The 22,646-nt window shown below is 44.7% G+C and overlaps 1 protein-coding gene across 2 annotated transcripts; it reads right to left on the reverse strand.

Moving 5' to 3' along the window:
* Nucleotides 1–6,105: 6,105 nt before the first annotated feature.
* LOC308366774 (histone-lysine N-methyltransferase KMT5B-like) lies at nt 6,106–21,524 on the reverse strand. 2 transcript variants are annotated; one of them, XM_080840523.1, is made up of 11 exons: nt 21,189–21,524; nt 20,293–20,383; nt 18,530–18,784; nt 18,238–18,385; nt 17,563–17,728; nt 14,973–15,082; nt 11,327–11,493; nt 10,861–10,880; nt 10,521–10,657; nt 9,628–9,827; nt 6,106–9,144 (listed from the first exon to the last, which is right to left on the reverse strand). In XM_080840523.1, exons 3-11 carry the CDS (start codon nt 18,672–18,674, stop codon nt 7,610–7,612), a joined length of 2,628 nt encoding a protein of 875 aa, XP_080696649.1. In that variant the 5' UTR covers nt 18,675–18,784; nt 20,293–20,383; nt 21,189–21,524; the 3' UTR covers nt 6,106–7,609. The 2 variants fall into 2 exon arrangements, with proteins under 2 accessions (XP_080696649.1, XP_080696648.1); XM_080840522.1 differs by lacking the exon at nt 20,293–20,383.
* Nucleotides 21,525–22,646: the final 1,122 nt, after the last annotated feature.

Consider the following 22,646-nt stretch of genomic DNA (forward strand, 5'->3'; position numbering starts at 1 on the left):
CACTCACTCATTCAACCACAGAGACATCGGTCTTATGGTTGACTCTTCAGGGAGTTTCATTGCTCCCTGTTGCAGTGCTGTCTTCACACACCCTCAGTAGAAACACTCACACACACACACACACACACACACACGCACACACTCCGGCAGAAACACTCACACACACACACACACACACACGCGCACACACACACACACACACACACACACACACACACACACCCTCAGCAGAAACGCTCAAATATTCATGAACCGGAATCAAACAACTGGCTGAAACAGCCAAGCTGACATTCTGACGGGCGAGGCCAGCTCGCGTCAGCATCAGGTACGGTTATTTCTGCAGAGAGGGGGGGCACGTGAGGGGGTTTGGGGGGCACAGGAGGTGGTTTGGGGGGTACATGAGGTGGTTTGGGGGGTACATGAGGTGGTTTGGGGGGCACGTGAGGTGGTTGGGGGGGCACAGGAGGTGGTTTGGGGGGTACATGAGGTGGTTTGGGGGGTACATGAGGTGGTTTGGGGGGCAGGTGAGGTGGTTTGGGGGGCACAGGAGGTGGTTTGGGGGGTACATGAGGTGGTTTGGGGGGCATGTGAGGTGGTTTGAGCTGACGGTTTGGCGTGGGGGCAGAGTCAGAGGACCCATCCTCCTGCCATCCTTTTTCTGGGGACCGCAGTGACTCATCAAGCCTGAGAACACACACACACACACACACACACACACACACACACACACACTCACACACACACACACACACACACTCACACTCACACTCACACTGTTACATCTTGTCTAGGGCTTTCAGATGTAACAGAACATTTCAAACCACGGGCCGACAACAGACTGAATATAAGCGTGTATTTATTCAACACTGAGTATTCACCCAACGAAGGTGCCAAAAAGAACTCAACAATCCACAAAAAACACAAGGCCTCGACAACGGGCCTCCACAGCCTGGCACTCTCTCCCAAACTCTCACTCCGGCGAGTAGTGCACCCGATGGTATTGGCACGGCCAAAGGCTGGGGTTTAGCGGAGACGAGGTGTTGGTGGCGTGGCGTTGGGCGCAGTGGCGGTGCGTCAATACAGGGCGCTGGGGCGCCGACCACCCTACAATTTTGAAATAAAAAAAAAAAAAAAAAAAAAACGTCAAAAACCACTTAAATGTGACCAAATAGAATATATTGGCATTCGTTATCACTGAGAGAGAAGCCACGCCTCCCTGTGGGCGCCGGCCAAGTGGAAGTCTATGGGAGCCAAAAAAAGGGGCAGGAACATTTGAGCAAGGACAGCTTCTCATTGGCGGATGACAGTTCGAGCCATGGGCGCACTTCACTTGCGCCCCCAGCCAATGAAAGGGTTTCTTATATATCATGCTGACAGGACTGTCCAATCAGAGACCTTTTGTTATTCCCTCACATCAGATTTAAATATCACATATCTACGGAAGAATCATAGCCAGCAGAGCAGAAACTTTTAATCTGAGAGTATGGCGACTGAAAACTCAGTTGTATCTATTCGTGGAACACCTTTCAATCGACGATCAGATGTCGATAAGAAGAAACTACTGATCGGAGGACCTTTACTTCTCCAGCCTGAATGCTAACCGGAGCTGATAGCGGGCTGTTCAGTGAGTAATGCGTTTTCAAGTTACAGTTTTTTGATAGTTGTTATTGGATAGTGTTGAGCACTGTGTGTGTTCTTGAAATAAAGCTTTGTTTTTTTGAATATTGTACGAAAGACTCCGTTAGTAATGGCGTGACGTGTGTAGCTCCCACAATTAAGATTAACACTTATATCGATACATTTCATTCCTAGCCAATTCAGTGGCAGTAATAGTTAAGTTGTTAAACATACTGAGTGCCTAGTTTTCCAATCATCATTGTTTCAATTCGTATGTGAGGCATTGTGTGCGTACCTGATAAAAGTAAGTGTGTTTCATGAAGTTAGTAGTGGGATTACATTGCTATTAGCAGCGATTTGCGATTAGCATAATAAATAGCATAATAGTAGCCATTAGCATGTTCTCTGATCTTATATTGACTTATGTAATAAGGATGAGTTCATACAGCTCATACTGTAAATATAATACGAATGAGACCTATGTTGCTTAGTGTAATGTCCACTATTATATGTGTCTTAATAATATTGGTTATGTGTAATTGTTATAGTGTAACAATCATTTAATCATATTGATGAAATCCAGTGCAGTGCGGATTGGTTCCTATTCCCATTGCAGACCATACCCATATGTACCATCTCATGCAGTGCCATGTAGTGAAAGCAGAAATATGCAGTCTTTTAACCTCAGTAACAAATGGTTTACTCAAAACCTGTTTTCTTCTCATTGTGGAGTAGCCTGGTGACACCAGCCTACGTATTTCCGCCTGAATTGATTTCAAGCTCATACTCAGTCTGGCCCAACCCCATTGACAATCGTCTCCAAAACTCAAAATTTTGCAGGACCAATCAGCGAACAGTTCAGAGCTGTGACGCAAAACTCGCCTTGGAGGAAAAGACACGAAAAGCTATCGGAAAAGTTGTCTCAACTCTCGAGAACATCAGAAAATTAAAAGGAGAACAAGAGTATTTTCTTGTAAGTTTTATGATTGGAAAGGACGTCGTAGCTCTTCTCCCAACTGGCTTTGGGAAGAGTTTAATGTACCGAATGCTTACTAAACGTTGCTGATTGGTTAAGGGAACTCCAATGATTTTAAACCTCAAGATAAGCACCCGCCGATCTCGGAAACCAAAATGCATTGGGTTGGCCCAGACTGAAAGACGGAATGAAATGGAGTCACAGGCTGGTAATGGCCAGGCTAATTGTGGAGCGCTATTTAAACCGCACCGCCGAACTGCGCCCCCTCAAAAAAATGTCACCAGCCGCCACTGGTTGGGCGCGATTCCCAAAAGCACGGCCTAGAGTGATGTCACCGCGCTGCTTTTAAAGGGCCGGGACCTCCAACCGTCCAATAGGATCAGAGACCCAATCTGCTGCGCGCCACTCCGCCTGGAAATCACACAAAGCACACAGAAGCAGCAGAAACACGGCAATACATGTGAATAACCACAGGGTCGTAACACACACACACACACACACACACTCACACTCACACACACACACACACACACACACACACACACAGCTGCTCAAAGAATGGGCCCACATCAGAGGACACCAGGTTAAAGCGGTCAGCCCAATATCCAACACACCTGGTGCACAGCAACCCGTACAGTCCACATCTCAGAGCTGTGTGTGTGTGTGTGTGTGTGTGTGTGTGTGTGTGTGTGTCTGTGTGCGTGTGACTGGTGTGTCCACAGCCCCAACTAGGACTGGATCTGGAACTGTCTGCGGATTCTAATTGGGCCAAATCATCAAATGATCCCAAACGCCCAAATGTACTATCCGATTTCACAAGACTTCACACACAGACACACATCAAATGATCTCAAAAGCCCATATGTCCTGTCCGATTTCACAAGACTTCACCCTCTTCTGATAATAAGGGTAAGGGTTAGCTTGGGTATTTGGAATGCTAAGATTCCTTTTAGTGTCAATGACTTAAGAATATATGAATCAAGTGCCTTGTATTAATATATGAATTAATATGAACTTATTAAAGCAGGAACATGGCTTGTCTGTGTTTCTGTGGGTGTGTGTATAACTTAGATTATTAGGTGCCACTTAGTCTGCATATGTACAAGAGCATAGACCAGAGGTGATAAGGACGAACTGTGCTTCTTCCAATCTTGTGCAAATCTTCCATCCTTGCCTCTAACGTCCACCATGTGGTTTTCCCTACTGAACACATAACTTCTGTCTATATAAACGTTGTGCAATGTGTTTAATATTGCTTCACTTTCAGCCGTGTGTTGGGAGTGAGCCCGATTGCAATTGTTGTTTGTCTAATAAATGTACTTTAATGCAGCTGAGGTAGCTAGGGTGAATTTCACCTAACACTTACCCCATACCCTATGCTCGCATTTATATACAATATACATTATTGCCACCACCGACATTTTTTCTGTTCCTACTTCCCTTACTTACCCCTGTAAGAGTAACCCTATGAGCACAGTGTATACCCACTAAGCTGGTTTTGTATGAATCATGTTCCACCTGATGTTTGTATTTATATTATGTACATCTACCAAATGCATGCTGGGTACAACACTTGTCGTTTCCCTTCCCCTTCTGCCACACAACCCTCCCCCTTCCTATCTCCACCCGGCCGACCTTAAGCAGATGGTTCCCCCCTTATGTCTTCTGGTTCTGCTTAAGGTTTCTTCCTGACTAACAGAGTTTTTTCTTGCCCCTATTGCCATTGTGCTTGCACTAAGGGGGGGTCCAGGCTCTGTAAAGCACCTAGAGGCAATTGTATTGTTATGGCGCTATATAAATGAAATTGAATTGAATTGAATGACAAAATAACACATTCCCAGTACAGGTAATAGAGCGATACAGGAGGCAGTTTTTTTTTTTCTCGCAAAGAAACTTTTATCTTGCTTTCAAGTATTCAAAACTGTTAAATAAGTACAATATGTCCTTGTGTTATACACAACAGTTTCCTCACTGTCCCTCTTGAAAACTATGGTTCAGTGTTGCTTCCATGTCGTGCATGTAACACTTATTGTCAACAAACTATTCACATGTCTTTTAAAAGTCAGCTTTTCCGTGGGTTTCTGTACAGGGTAGATGGATGGTAAAACTGGAAGCGTCGTTGAGTTGGCGAGAGCAGCTGACTGGAGACCACCCGCCCGCCAGGGTTCAGGTTCTGGTCGTGATCCGGCCCAAAGTCAGCTGAGGTTTGGAAACACACAGCCCGCTGCTGGTGATCTCCACAGCACAGACCAGGCCCAGATAATACCAGACGCAATCCAGAACAGAACAGGCCCCGATGGATCAATACCAGTCTGTGGATGTCTGGATCTGTGGCAAATCAGGGACAGACCCATATCCAACCAGGTCAGTGCCGGACCAGTATTGGTTCTGTACCAGATCAGTTCTGGTTCCGCACTGGACCTGATCCAGCGGCAGCTGCTATCTGGGGAAAGGGTTCCAGACATTCATCTGTGTTCATCCCCACTGACCACTCCGACCCACACACACACACACACACACACACGAGGAGACGTGGTCGCTGGCCAGACAACGCCAGCAGGAGGAGATGTGGTCACACACACACACTGCATGAGGAGACGTGGTCGCTGGCCAAACACCGCCAGTATGAGGTGTCTCCCAGGCTGCAGTGTGTCAGGTGGAGATAAAGATGTTCCATCCTGGAGTTGGAGTCGCTTAAGGCACCAAGTGCTGTGTGTACATGGCTGCGTGTGTGTGTGTGTGTGTGAACATGGCTGTGTGATGCCGTTAAAAACTGTGGCAATGCAATCCAATCCAGTGTGTGTGTGTGATGCTGTTAAAAACTGTGGCAATCCAGTCCAGTGGGTTTGGAGTGAGAACGTCTTCACTGGACCCGGATAAGTGTTAAAAACAGTAGTGTTAGTCCACTGGTTTATAATTTGGGACATTGTCCATTGGACACAGATGCTTTTTAAAAAGAGTTGAGTTCCTGTCCAGCGGTTTATGAAGTTACATTTACACTGGACACGCATATACACACACGACACAGGATGGATATGGTCATACTGCAAAGGAACACCAGAAGCCCATGAATACACCACGACTACAGCAGTGGGTCCCATAGCGTCCAAGGACATACACACACATACTTTCCACACAGCTACTGTGCAGAACCCAACCTTCAGCTTTTTGGCGTTCCATGTGCTAGATCCTTCAGAATGTTGTTATTATTCCAGAAGACACATTATGATACACATGTTGTGCAATACATGACAGTTAAAGCAGCTGGTTTCAAAAGGACAGCAGCCTCATGCTGGAGTCTCCAAGGGTGACCCCAGACACACATTGCATCACTTCCTGTGTGGAGATTACTGTAGCTGTACTGGGGGGTTCACATTGCATCACTTCCTGTGTGGCGATTTCTGTAGCTGTATTGGGGGGGGGGGGGGGGGGGGTCACATTGCATCACTTCCTGTGTGGCGATTACTGTAGCTGTACTGGGGGGGGTTCACATTGCATCACTTCCTGTGTGACGATTACTGTAGCTGTACTGGGGGGGGTTCACATTGCATCACTTACTATGTGGCGATTACTGTCATATACATGTATAGATGTATCCATACATGTCTGATTACTGTAGCTGTACTGGGGGGATTCACATTGCATCACTTCCTGTGTGATGGTGAGTGTGGCTGTTGATGCCGCCTGCCTGCCTGACTGGATGACGTGACGTGAGCTGCCTGGGCTTCTGTGGAGAGGAAGGGAGATGAGATACACCAGTCTCAGTTACTTCAGCAGGGAACACAAAACTTTGCCTGGAATTGGTGACATAAAAATAAACATCCAAAATAATATACTTTATACAGAACAAAAATAACTCTTCAAAATCATATACGTTATACATATCAAAAGACTCCCGGTACCATTCATCTTTCTCCACAGGTGTGTGTTCCTCTGACGTCAGACTACAATGCGGTGGAAAAGATTAAACATTTTCATTCGGCAACTCACACACACACACAAACTCTGAGAGGTCAGCCATCTCACCAAGCTCACTATGCGTTCATGAACACCAGCACCACTAGAGTCTTGTATGTGTAGTGTGCGTGCGTGCATTAGTGTGTGTGTATCTGTGTGTGTATATGTGTGCTCATGAACACATATCCACCAGCACCACTAGAGTCTTGTGTGTCTGTGTGTGTGTGTGTGTTGTTGTTCACAATGCGTTCATGAACACATATCCACCAGCACCACTAGAGTCCTCTGTGTCTGTGTGTGTGTGTGTTCATGAACACATATCTAGCAGCACCACTAGAGTCCTGTGTGTGTGTGTGTGTGTGTGTGTGTGTGTTCATGAACACATATCCACCAGCACCACTAGAGTCTTGTGTGTGTGTAGTGTGTGTAGGGTGTGTGTGTAGGGTGTGTGTGTAGTGTGTGTGTGTAGTGTGTGTTGTTCACGATGCGTTCATGAACACATATCCACCAGCACCACTAGAGTCCTGTGTGTGTGAGTGTGTGAGTGTGTGTGTTCCCTCAGACATATCCAAAGCCACACACTTCAGCATCACTTTATGTCCTTTGACCCTCATCTCCCTCTTACACCAGCACGGTCAGGATCAGGATCAGGTTTTTTTTTTAAACACTTTCCTCGACCTTTCAAAAAACAAATTCAGTATCAACAAAACAGCACCAAAGCAAATACAAATAGAAAAAGAAAAATTATATATTTATATAAATCTGCATGGGCAGCTTCTCCCGACACTTATATATTCTACATCTTCCTTTTTATCTTACAAAACAGAAGTGCTTTGACTTATGGTATGATTCTTTTTTTTTTGTATAATTTACAGAACATCCGTTGATTGGAATGAAGGTTCCATACACGACATGTCCTTTCCAGAATAAAACCCTTTTTTACATCAACACCTGTGGCGAACACCTGTGGTATTGATGGTGGGAGGAGCTATGACCAGAACGGCCAGGTCAGGTGACCCTGTAGGAGTCATGTGACAGGATGTGACCTTATGTGACCTCCTATGTGTGGAGGCGCGTGGCCTGGTCCTGCCTCCTCCTGGAGGAGATGTCGATGTCGATGGACTCCATCCCCACGATCAGACGCAGGCGCTTGGGCGCAGGCAGCGGGAAGAAGTCATCCTCAAACTCGTCCTCCTCCTCCTCGTCCTCCTCCTCCTCGTCCTCCTCCTCTTCCTCCTCCTCCTCCTCCGATGAGGAGGGCGTGGGGGCAGGTTGGGGGCGTGTGTGTCGGCTCCTGCTGCTGTGTGTGTCGTGCTGCTTCAGCGCCTCTCTAGCGCCCCCTGGTGGCGTGCTGGTGGCGAGGGCGGTATGTGACTGAGTCACCTGCTGCTCCTCCTCCTCCTCTCGCTTCAGCTGGATCTTCATCCTGGTGTGGTTGCCGTGGGAGACACTGCCGTTGGCGCCAAAGCCGTTGTTGAGGTGCGCCACATAAGCCCCGCCCCAGTCGGCGTGGCGCTTCTTGCTGAACTTGATGCTGATCTTGGAGGCGGAGGAAGAGGAGGGAGGAGAGGAAGAGCGCCGGTGGCTCTTCTGAGAGCTCGCTGCGTTGGCTGCCGCGTTACGGCTCTTCTTCCTGCCGCTGCCGGTGTTGCTACGGCGACGCAGGGTGAGTTTGGGGATGCCGCTGATGTCTTCCACGAGGAGGGCGTCGTACCGAACCAGCCGCCTCTTCCGCCTGCGTTTCGCCTTGCGCCGTGACGGAGCACCTTTATGGCGCCGACTCGAGTCCTTCGAGCTCACTGATTGGCTGAGCGTCCTGAGACTGGTGGAAGGGGAGGGGCAAGAGTCTGCAGGGACGAAGGGATGCAGGCACAGAGACCCCCCCTCTTCCTGTTTTACTGTCCTATCAGATCGCAGACGGGTCAGTCGTCGTGAAGTTGCCCGCGTGCTGTGATTGGCTGGGGGATGCTGGCTGGATGTGGCCACACCCACCCCGTGCTGCAGGTACTCCTCCATGTCCGCCGGCTCCGTCTTGATGATAACCCCGCCCACATGCGTGGTGTCAGCGTCGTGGGACTCCTGCTGGACCCCGGACCCCTCGACCCCTGACCCCTCGACCTCTGACCTCTCGACCCCTGACCCGGCTGCAGCTTCCTGCTGCTGCTCCTTCAGCAGTGTGCGCGTCAGCCTGCGAGTCCTGTAGCCACACACACGCTCCACACCCTCCCCCACCCCCGCCTCCTCCACCTCCTGCTTGATGCTGTGGCCCAGCGCTAGTCTGGAGGTCCTGGGGGGCGCCGGTGGCGTCTTGTGCTGCCCGCCCCCTCGGATGCGGCCCTGGCTACGCAACCGGACGCTCGTGGGGGCGGGGGTGGGGGGTGTTGCAGGGGGGGGGGCCTGTTTGGACCGGGAGCGATGGTGCTTCTTGGGTAACCGCCGGCGACCGCTGCCGCTGCTGCTGGAGACTGAAGCGGCTTTGGGAGGTAAGGTGGAGGAGAGAGGTGGAGACAGAGAGTTCTGGTTCTGGTCCTGTCGGGTTTGGGTTCGGGTTCGGCTCAGCTTCACGCTGGGGCTGGAGAAGCGTTTCTGCGCTGCTGAGGATGTGGAAGAACAGAAAAAGGGTACTTAATGCCTTTAAAAAAGGTTTGCAGTGACTCCAACACTCAGCCTAGCGACTAAAGCCATCTCATCGATGCTGAGGGACATCAAACGGTTTCTCTCTCTCTCTCTCTCTACTCTACTCTACTCAGGGCGAGACACACAGGGCTGAAGTTCTCTCTCTCTCTCCCTCTCTCTCATGCTACTCAGGGCTGATGCTGAGCTGTCTGTACCACAAGGTGTTAAACACAGACTGCCTTCAGTACACACGGAGGGTCTCACATCTGCCTCTCAAGGCGGTAAAGTTTGCATGCAGAGTGTGCAGTGTGTTTGAAGTGGATGTGTGTGTGTGTGTGTGTGTGTGTATATATATATAATAGGAGTGAGTGCAACATTCCTGCCAGCAAACATGAATGTCATGTTGCAATCAGCAGCAGTCCGTGTTGGTGTTGGTGTGTGTGTCTGAGTGTGCTGCTTACATGAGTGTGTTTGTGGTGATTCCTGAGAGTCGGCGTCGGTGTGTGAGCCAACGGAGTGTGTGTCTGAGTTCTGGCTGCTCTCTCCCATCTTCTTGAGTCGGTTGAGGCGGCGGTCCGTCTCCCTCAGGGCGTAGGTGGTGTTGATGACTGGAGCCGACACCGGCAGACCCGCCTTCGTCTTAAACGCACCCAAGGCTCGCCTTGAAAAACACACACACACACACACACACACACACACACACACACACACACACACACACACACACACACACACAGAAAGAGCAAGTTAGAGTGGGAATCTGCAGGGACCTTACAATCCTATATGATCACAAATCTACATTTGGCAATGTACAGCATTTTACATCTTGTCCACAACACACAACAGCACTCTCAATCTTGCCCCCGACACACACAAACACACACACTCACACACACAACAGCACTCTCAATCCTGCCCCCGACTCACACAAACACACACACTCACACACAACAGCACTCTCAATCCTGCCCCCGTCTCAGACACTGAGCTGCAGAACGGAGAGTTGACATCATGACATCATCAGGTGCCAGGCGTATGAACAGGTCCCTCAGTAATCCCCTTCAATGTTCCCCACCAGCAACTAACATTGTGTCCTCCCCAAGCCCCTGAAAACTAGATATTATATACCCCAAATAGTCTCATCATAGTGTTAAAATGGACCTACACACTCTTTACACACACACACAAACACACACACACACACACACACACACACGTGGTCCAGACCGAGAACATGAAGTTGTTACAATATCTTCTCTGATTGTGCCGTTTCCACAGTGCCTGATGAGGACTGATACCTTTCACAAGTGTAGCATTCACATATACACACACACACACACACGCTGACTGATACCTTTCACAGGTGTAGCATTCACAAAGATCGTTGTTGTCCCCAAAGAAGCCGTCTCCGTAGTAACACGAGATTTCCTCGCCGGGCTCGATGTCTCGGAGAACTTTGACACAAGCCGTGTCTCTGCCTGTGGACACGAACTGGAGGAGAGGAGAGAAGAGAAGAGAAGAGAAGAGAAGAGGAGAGGAGACAAGAGGAGAGGAGACAAGAGGAGAGGAGAGAAGACAAGAGGAGAGAAGACAAGAGGAGAGAAGAGCAGCTCTTAGATGGCCCCCGCACAGACAAGCAGCTCAGTCTATGGTAAAAGGAAAAAAGCTTGGGTTGGATGTCAGAGAAAACGTACCTTACAGTTTGGCCGACAGTCTGAAAATCAAGGGGAAAACAAAACATCATATGAGAAACCTGGCGCTTAAACAGGATGACAGGTAGAAGGACTTTTCCAATAGAAATCAGAATAGTTTAACTCACAGTATAATTTTGGTTCGAGATTACTATACGCGCCTCATTTTAAGAGAATTGTTCTCGGTCAATGTAAGATTATTGTTTAAACTTGCTCTTAAAATAGGAAACAACTGGCAGCTAATCTGCTGCTTATCACATGGTTTAGCATGTAAGCAATATACAGATAACAAGGTCTCTGGTATCACTAACAGGTGTGTGTGTGTGTGTGTGTGTGCACACCATGGTTTATGTCACCTGGTTTATGTGTACATACGCGCATACTATGGTTAGAGAGAAAGGGGATCTCTGGTTCAAAAGGTTTATGAGTATATGTATACGTGTGTGTGTGTGTGTGTGTGTGTCCATACCGTGGTTAATAAATGCAGCCGGCCCCAGCCACAGCTGAGCGCAGTTCTTGCGTGTGGAGTACATGACGCTGAAGTCGTTCTCTCCGTGGCGAAGGAGGCTCTTCTCCTCACTGGCGGTCATCTCGGCGATGCAGCCCACCAGGTACTCGATCTTATCATTGTGCTTCCTGCACAGAGGCCACAGCACAGACACACACAAACACACAACTCATCACAAAACAATAAGGCTTTTCAATCAAAAACAAAAAAACTCATCTAATGTTTTTAGAAATAATCGGTTATCTTTTAAAAGGCAGTGGGGCTCAGGTCGTTTGCCATTGGCTGAGTGATATGTAAACCTATACCTCGTATATGTTTAGTGTTCCCATTGGCTCAGTGATATGTATACTAGGGGTGGGCGATATGAGCTAAAATTCATATCACGATATTTTCCACTGTTCAGATGATATCGATATGATATCACGATATATGAGGGTAAAAAAAAAAATCTTAATCACATTTTAATAGCCATTATTAGCAAATGTCTAGTAAAGACAAAATATGTCATCATGAAAAGTAAAAATCGAATAATGATCAAATAAAATACTGATGTGTTATAACTGAAATTTCTGTATGATTCCAATCATTTCAAGCAATTTTATAATCAGAAATTGCCGAATTTGTGCATTTATTGTTCAAATAGAGGGGAGACATGCGAGGTGAGGCAGCAACGAGCGCACGCCTTTTGCTTTCTCATAGTTTGTCACCACTGTAGTACTTGTGGACACTTGTATTATATGTCTTTTCTATCCATAGAATAGGTAATGTCTGTCTAAATGAAGGGGCCGTGCGATAGCCTTAAACTGGAATGTCAATCGAAATGTAAAATGTTAAATAATGGGAGACCAATACCGGAGCTAAAAGGTACGCTTCAAACGACGGGACAGAAAATAACGGAATCGACTTGTCATGTTTAAAGCCAAATTGCTTTTGAAAAATGTTGGAACCTCATGAATAGATTTGGCTTTGGACGAATAGCGGAGACTAAATATTAGCATGATGAGCAATATTCACTAACATTACATTAATATCAGAGTGAGCCCTTGCTCTGTCGATTTCCCATTATTTCTCTTAGGATTGTTTATATCTACTGTATGTGAAGCCATCACACACGTGGTTGTAATCACTTTGAACCCAAAACGGCGATGGTGAGCTGATTTTGAGAAATTAAACTTGGCAGCTAACGTTGTGTTTCCTGGTTGTTATACTGGTTATCGAATAGCTGTGCTAGCTAAGGAAGCGTTTAATAACCTTAGCATAAACGATTTCAATGGAAGAGTTACATTTAGGGGTGGGCGATATGGGCAAAAAATAATATCTCAATATTTTTTTTCATTTTGACGATAACGATAATTAGACGATATTTTAAAAACATGTGATTGGAATTCTCAGAGTTATACCTTCTTGGAGATTACAAAAATGGGCACAATGTTTAAGGAAAACACTTCTTCAATGTCTTTAAACAAAAATAACTTAATTGAACTGCAATGCAGAAATATTGAACTCTTGTAATTAAGTGCTCCATGCATCCATGAGATTATTGCACATCAACAGCAGTTCTTATGGCCTTATTAAACTTCAAATTCTGTCCAGGATTATACAAAAATACAAATACATGAGCATTAGAGCATGGATCGGGACAAATTTTTCTGTCCAAACCCGGCCCGGTCCGACAGAATAGTAACCGAGCCCGGACAGAGTCCGACAGCCATAAAAATATATTTTTTCGAATCCGAACCGAGCCCGACGGAATCAATTTCTCAACTGTTCATAGTACTAATGCCACATTGACGTACGTTTTTTTATGAATAGCCTGGCTTTATTAAACTGGGGCATCAACAGTTAAATGCTCTCTCTCACAAACAAGCGCTGTTAAACGCACAAGCGTACACAATAGTCAATAGGGCCAATAAGCATATTTAAATGAAATGATTCACATTGCAAGAACGTTTCGTAAAATGGTGCGGCTGCTTTAAGATGAGCACGTACAGGGAGAGACGCTGACGCATAGTTTGGATGTAGCAACAAACATTTATGTGCTGTGATAGTGCTAGTGTTAACCAGTATGTGAGTAACGGGAGTTTTATTAAAGCATAGCGTGTGTAATGTGTAGCTATTTCATTCCGTTTGCTAACCTTTCCTGCTGTCTGTATTTACTAACCAGCAGCAGACGTAAAGGAAAGGGAATTAACCCCGAAGTTAAAAACATGCAATCTACTTCGGCCGTGGAGCATTTTACTCCCCTGCAATCTTCAACTACGTTCAGAGACAGACAGCAGGAAAGGTTAACAAACGGAATGAAATAGGTACACATTACACACGCTATGTTTGAATACAAATCACGTTTTATGCTACACAAACAGAGGCACAACAGACATCACCATGCGCTGCTAACCTGTTGCAAAGTGGATGCGAGAAGCCATGTCACGTGATCACGTAGGCCCGCTAGTCATGTGAGTGCCGTGCTGTGGGGAGCGCTGCTGCGCCGTAGGCTATATTAAGAACATGATGTGAACAGTTTCCCTGTGCGTGTCATTGTTTTTGGCAAAGTCATTTAAATACTCGATAATTTAATTTTGCACATCGTTTCAACAACAATGATGATATTATCGCAGACGATATATATCGCCCACCCCTAGTTACTTTTGCATGAAATGATAACTAGTTATCTAGCTGATGATATAGATCGCTCGATTTAACTCAATTATAATGGGAAAAGCCCCCAGGGTGCCTGTGCAACTTCGTATGAAAGAGTTCATATTGACACATATTAACACGAGTTCATCACAAGCTAGCAGCTGCAAACTGTATCTTACCTATGTGTGTTAAAAATGATGATATGAAATATGATAAACAACCAGTAGACAATTTGCAAGCTGCCAATTGAATGGTGATTTAACAGGTTGCTGGTGCTTACACCTTTGGCTAAAACAACACGGCGACACAACTGTCTATTATTCTTTTTTGGTCGGGGTCGGGGATTTTAAAGCATAACCAGTTCCAAACAACAGAGGTGCACACTTTCTTCTTAACCAATTCATCCTCCTGCTCTTGAGCAACATCAATTTTTGGGTTTTCGCTCATCCTGGATTGTTAATGTTTTCCTCAAAAGTAAACCTGCCTCATAACTGCAGCTGCCTGCACGCTTCTTAACCACTAAATGCGCGCAAAAAGTGCATGCGACGTGCGCTGATAAAATAGGTCCACATATTAAACATATATTCTTTTATTCTTAAGAACCAATGAAGCTTAGATTTAAATATCAAAAGATGTAGCTACTTAGTACTATTACTCAGTTGAAATTTGGAATGCAAAAATATGAATGCCAAATTCAAATGTATGAATTATGAATAAATCGCGATATCCACAATATTGCAAAATCCATATCATGGCGTGGAAAAATCGCGGTATTACTATCAAACCGGTATATCGCCCACTCCTAATGTATACTAGTGTTCCCATTGGCTCAGTGATATGTAAACCTAGTGTTCCCATTGGTTCAGTGATATGTAAACCTAGTGTTCCCATTGGCTCAGTGATATGTAAACCTAGTGTTCCCATTGGCTCAGTGATATGTAAACTAGTGTTTAGTTTGTGAAGATCTTACCACTCCTTAGTTGCCACTATCTTGGCTCCGTTCATCTCTGACGAGTAGCGATTACAGGGTAAAATCTCAAAACCGCTGTTGGTGGCAAAAATGCGCAAGTAAACAAATACCTGCAAAACAAAAACAAACAAGCACAAACATTCTTTCAGATGTATGATTTAGGTGGGAAAATGCTATAGATATAGTGCCTGCCCATCAAACACATCTCTGACACTGGCAGCGCCTATATTCAACACAGTTCCTATGTAGCTGTACTTTAACATCTGCTGAGTACTGCACATATGTTACAATTTTGGATAGCTAGTCACACGTGCTCTTTGAAGAGTTTCTCCTGGGCCTTGGGACGCTACAATTACTTTTAATAAGAATCGCCTCTGTGCCACTGCCATACCAGGGTCCGTTGGCAAATGACTGCATTATGTAAGTGTGCCTGAAGCCGCCCGGTTTTTACTGTCTGCCTAACTAGTAAGTAGCTTATTCGCCGTCTTGTGTTGCACTTGCTTGATGTTTGACTTTGTTAGGACAGCTGTTGACCAACTAGTTGGTCATAGTGTCAAAGTAAGATATTTCGCTAGTTTGAGCCAGTAGCATCTCGTTAGCGATTAGCAATTGATCAGTTATGCTGCTTTAATCACTGTGTGCAAAATGTTCCATCTTTTTCAGTGTCAAAGTAAGATATTTCGCTAGTTTGAGCCAGTAGCATCTCGTTAGCGATTAGCAATTGATCAGTTATGCTGCTTTAATCACTGTGTGCAAAATGTTCCATCTTTAAAAAAATAAATAAATAAATAAATAAATAAATAAATATATATATATATATATATATATATATATATATACAGCCGCGGAAAAAATTAAGAGACCACTTCAAAATTATCAGTTTCTCTGGTTTTACTATTTATTGGTATGTGTTAAAGTAAAACTGTACATTTTAGTTTTATTCTATAACCTACTGGCAACATTCCTACCAAATTTCAAATAAAAATATTGTCATTTAGATCATTTATTTGCAGAAAAATGACAATTGGTCAAAATAGCAAAAAAGATGCAGTGTCTTCAGATCTCGAATAATGCAAAGAAAACAAGCTCATATTCATTTTTAAACTACACAATACTAATGCTTTAACTTAGGAAGAGTTCAGAAATCAATATTTTGAGGAATAACCTTGATTTAAAATCACAACTTTCATGTGTCTTGGCATGCTCTCCACCAGTCTTTCACATTGCCGTTGGGTGACTTTATGCTACTCCTGGCGCAAGAATTCAAGCAGCTCGGCTTCTTTTCATGGCTTGTGACCATCCATCTTCCTCTTGATCACATTTCAGAGTTTTTTTTATGGGATTCAGGTCTCAAAATTGGGCTGGCCATGACAGGGTCCTGATCTGGTGATACTCCATCCACACCTTTACTGGCCTGGCTGTGTGGCATGGAGCATTGCCCTGCTGAAAAAAAAACTTCTCAGAGTTGGGGAACATTGTCAGAGCAAAAGGAAGCAAGTTTTTCTTCCGGGACAACGTTGTACTTTGCCTGGCTGAGGTTTGTAAATGACCATAAGGATTGAACCAAAGCGGACTGGAGGGTCTTCTAGTTCGTCTTCTCTGATGAGTCCAATTTTCAGCTTTGCCCAACACATGGTCGTCTGATGGTTAGACGGAGACCTGGAGAGGCCTACAAGCCACAGAGTCTTGCACCTACTGTGAAATTGGACTCATCGGAGAAGACGAACTAGGAGACCCTCCAGTCGGCTTTGGTTCAATCCTTATGGTCTTTTACAAACCTCAGCCAGGCAAAGTACAACGTTGTCCCGGAAGAAAAACTTGCTTCCTTTTGCTCTGACAATGTTCCCCAACTCTGAGAAGTTTTTTTTTCAGCAGGGCAATGCTCCATGCCACACAGCCAGGCCAGTAAAGGTGTGGATGGAGTATCACCAGATCAGGACCCTGTCATGGCCAGCCCAATTTCGAGACCTGAATCCCATAAAAAAAACTCTGAAATGTGATCAAGAGGAAGATGGATGGTCACAAGCCATGAAAAGAAGCCGAGCTGCTTGAATTCTTGCGCCAGGAGTAGCATAAAGTCACCCAACGGCAATGTGAAAGACTGGTGGAGAGCATGCCAAGACACATGAAAGTTGTGATTTTAAATCAAGGTTATTCCTCAAAATATTGATTTCTGAACTCTTCCTAAGTTAAAGCATTAGTATTGTGTAGTTTAAAAATGAATATGAGCTTGTTTTCTTTGCATTATTCGAGATCTGAAGACACTGCATCTTTTTTGCTATTTTGACCAATTGTCATTTTTCTGCAAATAAATGATCTAAATGACAATATTTTTATTTGAAATTTGGTAGGAATGTTGCCAGTAGGTTATAGAATAAAACTAAAATGTACATTGTACTTTAACACATACCAATAAATAGTAAAACCAGAGAAACTGATAATTTTGAAGTGGTCTCTTAATTTTTTCCGCGGCTGTATATATATATATTTTTTTTTTTTTACACCACGTTGTAATCGCGGACGTTGCGGGTAGAAAATCGCGTTGTCCCATATCGCAATTAATCGTTCAGCCCTTGTGTGTGTCACGCACGTGCTCTTTGAAGAGTTTCTCCTGGGCCTTGGTCTTGTGCAGGAGGTGGCTGCGTGTCCAGTCTCCTGCTGTGAGGGCCTTGAAGGCTTTCTCCAGGTTGTCATGCTTCTTTAAACGCTCAATCACCTCCTTCAGCTCCTCCTGCCGGCCTTTGATTGGTCGAAACCTACAGGACAGAAGGAAACATCACCCAATCATGTTCCAAGAGGAAACATCACCAAATCATGTTCCAAGAGATCTTGGCACCGAGTAAACCCAGAAGCATATTATGTTGGTCCTGTTAAAAAAGAACTTTGGACAACACCTTTCTACTTCTTACTTTTTCAAATACAGAGGGAAAGAAAGAAAAATAAATGTGAGCACTATGGCTAAAATACTTACTTTTTCTACAACACAAACTATGCTTTCTAGCAAAAAAATGCACTGTTGACACAAACTCATGTACAATAATAATATAATAAAACATATATATACTTTAAGTTTTTGCCATTTGTTCTATTGTTGTGTTATATGTTGTCCCTTGTATATGTTGTACGCATATACAATGATAAAAAAGGCTTTTCTATTCTATTCTATAAATGATGTTTAACACCCACACATGTAGAGAATATGGAAGTCTTTGCACAGGGTGGTCCAGTAAGTAAGATAAAAGGTGTGTGCGGACTGAGGACTGACCTGGGGTTCATCTTGTGCGTCATGAAGCCCAGGTACGGGTCGACGATGAGGCAGGTGGAGAGGTCGTCGTTCTCACACAGCTCCCTGGCGGTCATCCCCGAGGACGGAACATGCCGCCGCTCCCCATCCAGAGCTCCCGATCCACACCCTACAACACAGGCGTCAACACAGGTCATACACACACACATCACATCACACGCGTCAACACAGGCACACACACACACACACACGCGTCAACACAGGTCATACACACAGACACACACACACATCAAACACGTCAACAGTTACTCACTGCGGCTGGCCCTGCGTGTGCTGGGGGAGCTCCTGCCGTAGCGTAGCTGAGAGCGCTGGGTGGAGGAGGAGGGGGGTCTGGCCTGTCCCACTGCCTGCTGCCCAGAGACGCGTCCACACTGCGTCCGCCTGCCACTCAGGACCATGGTCTCGGCCTCGCCCAACCACGTCACTCCACCAGGCAGCCTGGGCCAGGGGCATCTAGTCCAGCAGGAGAGGGGGCTGCTGGGGGGGTCCGGGGTCCTGGGTGCACTGTCTGGAGGGACACGGGGAGGAACTACTGTTAGATACAGACATCACCTTATGATGAAGTCACATACGCACCCGTCTTCAGTTAGAAAGAGACTACACCCCATAATAAATACAAAAATCACAATAAAGGGCACAATATCACCATACTGACTTTACGGTAAGTAAAGGCAGAATGGTAAACGTTTATGTTATATATAATAATAATAATAATCAGTTAATAATAAGATGAACTATAACCAAATTGTATTTGGGAAACGGCTAAAACAAAAAAATCAGCGCATCAACAGGCATCAAACTTTCATACACTGGTGTGTAGCTCCCCACAGTGGCGGTAGGACCGACAACAACGGGCTGACCAACCGTCGGCAAGGATTTGGTTATATTACAAGAACATAAGACAATATTGGCACACCTGACATCATACGTTACCTGATTCGAACCACAGTAAACGCAAAGTACGAGTAGTTGTTACTTAAGGAGGCCAAATGTTGATAATAATTAGCTAGCTACCTACCTACCCTAATGAGATTGTAAGGTTATGTTGGTTAGGACTGTCGTTAATCTGTATCTGAACATAACATTGAATCATGTGAAACTCGTGCGGTCGGCTTGTTGCTGGCAAACTCACATTTTCGATCAGGCACTGCTAATACTGCTAATTTGCTACTCGTCATGCCATTTCTATCTCAAGAGAGATGCCATTGATAGTGTAGCGATGTAGCTAGCTAGCTATGGGCTTGCTAACGTTGACTGAACAGTGAAACTGGTGAACGTTTACTGTGTCACATTTTCATATCACGACACCCAAAGAATACCGTGGATTCTAGGGAAATGTCCGTGAACATACGATGGGGACAAAAGATCACACTCGTGAAAGTCTGGTCAAATCTTGCCAGCTAACGTTAGCTAGCCAACAACCTAACTGACGTCTGTAGCAAGATGGCCAAATCGCAAACTTACATCCCTGCTTGGCAACCAACCTCAACAATACACCAAACAATTAATTTACACGCATTAATCTCACATTAGTTTATTGATTTTAACATTGTATCACCCATCTAACCAATTAGTCTATAATATACGACTAATTTATGACTTTCCTTGTTGGGAGCAGTGTGCAAAGAGTTAGGATAAGGTAGTCAACCAGCTAACTGGATGGTACTGGGATGTGTCTACTCTATACCAAGTAGCGTTAAAGCTGGATACACTGAGCACTGAGACGACAACTTGCTAGCATAGCAAACACTTCGACATGCTATAACGTTGGAAGTTAACCAGTTAGTATTGTCTAAGCAAAACGCTGCAAGGAAACTTGTATTGTAAGCTACTATCTAAGTTAGCCGTAATAACTTGTTAGCACAGCTACAAAAACACAGGGGCTGTCTAATGTTAAAGCCTGAAAGAGAATATCAGACGACGATTACAAATCGGCAAAGTGGTTAATAAAGGGGCTTCATTAGCCAACAGAAGTTAGCGATGGTTATTATAGCACAGTCCTGACCGTCGACTTACCTAGCAGTCTGTCGTTCCATCAAGCGAATTCGGCTCAATCAGCAGGCTATCCCTAGCTAATGAAACTCTCTTCCAGCACCACGGTCAGCAGCTAACGAGACATTTACCACTGGTTAGTATATTAGCACTGGTAATGGAAGCTTGGCTAACTAACAGCCCCCTTGAACTGCTCTTACTTGCCGGTGCTCCGATTGCTAACCCCGTCAACAACTCTACTGGTTGATCAAAAAGCAATCAATGCTAGTCCTTACCCACACAACGATACAATACATTAACGCAGGCTAACGTTTAGGTAACTAGCAGGAGGGCATCACAGATCAGAACTCTACAAACCCTCACCATAACAAAATCAACCGTGTTAAACCGCCACACTGTAGGGAGCTAGACCTTTGCATGATTTTAACTAACTGCCGTTAGCTAACAGTTTCATGGCTATCATCAGTAGCTAACATTAAGCCAAAAATAGCTAGCAAGAATCGGCTTCTGTAACCATTTACTTTAACCGTTGAGAGACAATCTTGCTAACGCAGTGAGCCGGGATAAATTCCCATCTCAAATTGAGGCCACTGTTTCAAAACAAACAAACCGACATTTAAAGCACATATGCACTGCTTTAAACCGACTACTTCACGGCAGACTAAAGTGGTAACACTATACCAGTACCGAAGGAGCTAAGCCCGTTTGGGTTCTTTGCTAGCTACCTCAGTGAAGTGGGAAAACAGTTCATCTCTAAACAAGCTGCATGCTAAGTAGCCTACCATAGCTAACGTTGTCAGTTGCATTGCTAACAGTTAGCTAGTGATGGCTAACATTAGCTAAAGTTAGCTTGCAGTAAGCATATTATACGGTGTCCGTACACCACTGGACTAAAAATAAAATTAGCTGTTGTTACTTACGTTTGTGCTTCTTCCCATGAAATATATTTAGTAGTTAGTCCACCGCTTGATCGAACAAAAAGTCTCAGAAATAAACATTACAATTCAAGATGGCGGTAAGACTCTGTTCCCAGAGAAGGACGTAACGTTAGCCCACAGTTTAAGGTTAGCTAGCTAGCTAAACAAAATAGTTTGTGTGGTCTGTAGCAATACACCGACTTTTTAATCTCCGTCGTAGTTCTTAATTATTTGACTTTTTCATACATTAATCAAATTCACCAAGTATGGAGTCTGGAATTGTACACACAGTATAGTATATACTTGCTCGGAGATACACAAAAGTGGTTGCCGCAAACCCGAGCCTCTTTCCCTTTAAACCCTTCAACTTCAGATGTAGACTATTCAGGCGACTCGATGGTCCACAGAAACGTTTTTAAATCACGTTGAAGCTCGTCAAAGAACCGAAAGTCAGAAGTAGCATGACATTAAAAAAAATAATGGAATAGGATAAATAATCAGTTAAGCGTTCTATAATGAACCTGGAATTGTCCAAGCATCCTATAGTGTTTCCGTTTTTTTAGATACTGCTACACAATTTGTTACGTATCATGGTGGAGCCCAGTCCAGGTACAGTCGGACTGCCGGGGTACAAAGATTTCAAGCGAAATTCCCGAGTGAAACTTGAGTACCAACATGACTAGAAGCTGCAGAGTATCCAAGGCGAAAGACATGATAACATTTCGCCAGAGGCGTTATATGGACTTTGATTTAGCCTACTAGACAACAGAGTTGATTATTGATATATGTTTAACAATGCATGTCAAATGAAGTTTAAAATCATCAGATACGTGTGTGTTAACAGGTATATCAACAGGCCTGCAGATATAGCCAGTACACGTGGGTTAGGCCTACATTTAAAATCATCTGCATTTACGCAACACGTATGCCAACGTGCGCATTTGTGTCTTCAAAATATAGTTTTGCTGTTGTGGACTCTTCTCTCAGCATGACTTGCTGTACTTTGCTTGGCAAATAAGTATCTGGTAAGTCAATAAATAGCGGAAATAAAAGTAGTTTTCTCTTCACCCTTTGCCAGTGCATTAAAAAGTGGATGCACATGTACAGTCCACACTCTCAAGTCCAGGTGGAGTCAAAATGCTGATGATGCAGGGACATACAAAACGTAGCCTCGTCCTCAGGACCATACTTCCCCCTTAAGTGTTATGACGTGTGGAGAATGTGATGCCCACAGAGCTGTCCACAATCTGATAAATAAATCAGCTAAGTTACCTTTTTTCTTCTCGCTACTAAAATTTAAACAAGGGACATTCTTTTCCTGTGGATTAAAAACCTGCAAAGATAACTGGCCTGCTAAGTCTGACCACTGACCACAACTGCAATAATTTCTCTCATTTAAGATAAGATAAGATAAGATACACTTTTATTAATCCCGTTAGGGAAATTCAGGTGTCCTAGCAG

This window comes from Sprattus sprattus, assembly GCF_963457725.1.
Source record: "Sprattus sprattus genome assembly, chromosome: 6".
Taxonomy (NCBI): Eukaryota; Metazoa; Chordata; class Actinopteri; order Clupeiformes; family Clupeidae; genus Sprattus; species Sprattus sprattus.